General features: G+C 66.1%; 1 protein-coding gene across 1 annotated transcript in view; it reads left to right on the forward strand.

Moving 5' to 3' along the window:
* Nucleotides 1-1,986, forward strand: part of LOC104291348 (thrombospondin-3b-like) — a gene marked incomplete at its 5' end in the record, with an annotated part of 5,885 nt that overhangs the window by 3,251 nt on the left and 648 nt on the right. The window contains 8 exons of the mRNA XM_009890572.1: nucleotides 31-143; nucleotides 381-540; nucleotides 655-773; nucleotides 857-909; nucleotides 1,101-1,294; nucleotides 1,371-1,549; nucleotides 1,658-1,706; nucleotides 1,882-1,983. Of these exons, the coding sequence (XP_009888874.1) occupies nucleotides 31-143; nucleotides 381-540; nucleotides 655-773; nucleotides 857-909; nucleotides 1,101-1,294; nucleotides 1,371-1,549; nucleotides 1,658-1,706; nucleotides 1,882-1,983 (969 nt within the window). The remainder of the gene's footprint in view (nucleotides 1-30; nucleotides 144-380; nucleotides 541-654; nucleotides 774-856; nucleotides 910-1,100; nucleotides 1,295-1,370; nucleotides 1,550-1,657; nucleotides 1,707-1,881; nucleotides 1,984-1,986) is intronic.

Here is a 1,986-nt window from a genome sequence, read left to right on the forward strand (position 1 = left end):
CTCCACCCCGTCTTTAACGCTCTCCGCGCCCGCAGGATAACTGCCGCCTGACCCCGAATTCAGGGCAGGAGGACGCTGACAATGACGGCATCGGGGACCAGTGCGACGATGACGCTGACGGCGACGGCAGCAAGAATGTGGAGGTGGCTGAGCTGGGCGGGCAGGACGTGTCTGTGGTCTGGGGCTGTGCTGGGCAGAGGGCTTTATGGCGATGCCCTCAAGATCCTTCTCCTGGGGATCAGCAGGCCAGGGCTGGTGGCTCTGCGATGGTCTTACTGGGTGTGCTGGAGGAGATGTCCTCCTGCCCTGACCCGTGCGGGACCGCGGCTTCTTGTCTGCCAGCCACCGCAGCGCGGGTGTCCCTGTCCTTCTCCCCACAGGACAACTGCCGGCTCTTCCCCAACAAGGACCAGCAGAACTCGGACACCGACTCCTTCGGGGACGCCTGCGACAACTGCCCCAACGTGCCCAATAACGACCAGCGGGACACGGACAGCAACGGCGAGGGGGACGCTTGCGATAACGACATCGACGGGGACGGTGAGCGGCTCTGGGGGGGGGTGACGGGCGCGCACGGGGCCGGGGGTGCTCTCGCGCCGGGCTGGAGGTGGGGGGCGGGTAGCGAGGGGCATCCACCCAGCGCTGTCCTTGCAGGGATTCCCAACATGCTGGATAACTGCCCCAAGGTGCCCAACCCTCTGCAGACGGACCGGGACGAGGACGGCGTCGGGGACGCCTGCGACAGTTGTCCCGAAATGAGTAATCCCACTCAGGTATGGCCGGGACCAGGTTGGGACAGGGGGGTCCGGGACGGGTACGGGGGTGTCCGCTGAACTAGGGCTCTGGTCTCCTCCAGACAGATATGGACAGCGATCTGGTAGGAGACATCTGTGACACCAACGAGGACAGGTGGGGACCGTGCTGCTGCGGGGTCACCTCCCTGTCCCGTCCCATCCCTGGGGGAGAGCCGGGCTGCCTGCTCGGGGCCCTGCGAGGTGGGACGAGGGGGTCTTCGGGGTCGGTGAGGGTCCGGGACACACTGGGACACGGTGCCAGGTTCCCGGTTCACGGAGCTGCTCTGATCCTGTTCTCGCGTCCAGCGATGGGGACGGGCATCAGGACACCAAGGACAACTGCGCTGAGATCCCCAACAGCTCCCAGCTGGACTCGGACAACGACGGGCTGGGGGATGAATGTGACAACGACGATGACAATGATGGCATCCCTGACTACGTGGCACCCGGCCCGGACAACTGCCGCCTCATCCCCAACCCCAACCAGAAGGATTCGGATGGTGAGTGCGGGGCGGGGGGGAGGAGACGGAACTGCCTGCGCTCGACCCGACCCTGACCGGGGCGGCGTGTCCCCAGGGAACGGTGTGGGCGATGTGTGCGAGGAGGACTTCGACAACGACACGGTGGTGGACCAGCTGGACGTGTGCCCCGAGAGCGCCGAGGTGACGCTGACCGACTTCCGCGCCTACCAGACCGTCATCCTCGATCCCGAGGGGGATGCCCAGATCGATCCCAACTGGGTTGTCCTCAACCAGGTGTGGGTGCTGCCCCCCGTGTTTCTGGGGACCACGTTGCCAGGGTGGGAGCAGAGGGGGACCGGGAGGTCCCCCGGGGCTGCCCCCTCACCCACGTGTCCCCCACAGGGCATGGAGATCGTGCAGACCATGAACAGTGACCCGGGCTTGGCTGTTGGTAAGAGATGTTCTCCCACCCACAGACCCCGTGGGGCTCTACTCCTCTCCCCCTGCACCGGGGGGGAGAGTGAGGGAAGGTTCTTCGCCCCACAGAGGGGTGAAAGGTGGGCTGGAGGGGGGTCTGCGCTGGGGGAGAGGGCTCCTTGCAGCGTTTGCCCCCCCCGCCCCCGTAGGCTACACGGCCTTCAACGGGGTGGACTTTGAGGGCACCTTCCACGTCAACACCATCACCGACGATGACTACGCCGGCTTCATCTTCCGCTACCCGGGCAGACGCC

Source organism: Charadrius vociferus, unplaced genomic scaffold (genome assembly GCF_000708025.1).
Source record: "Charadrius vociferus isolate BGI_N301 unplaced genomic scaffold, ASM70802v2 scaffold2868, whole genome shotgun sequence".
NCBI classification, from domain to species: Eukaryota; Metazoa; Chordata; class Aves; order Charadriiformes; family Charadriidae; genus Charadrius; species Charadrius vociferus.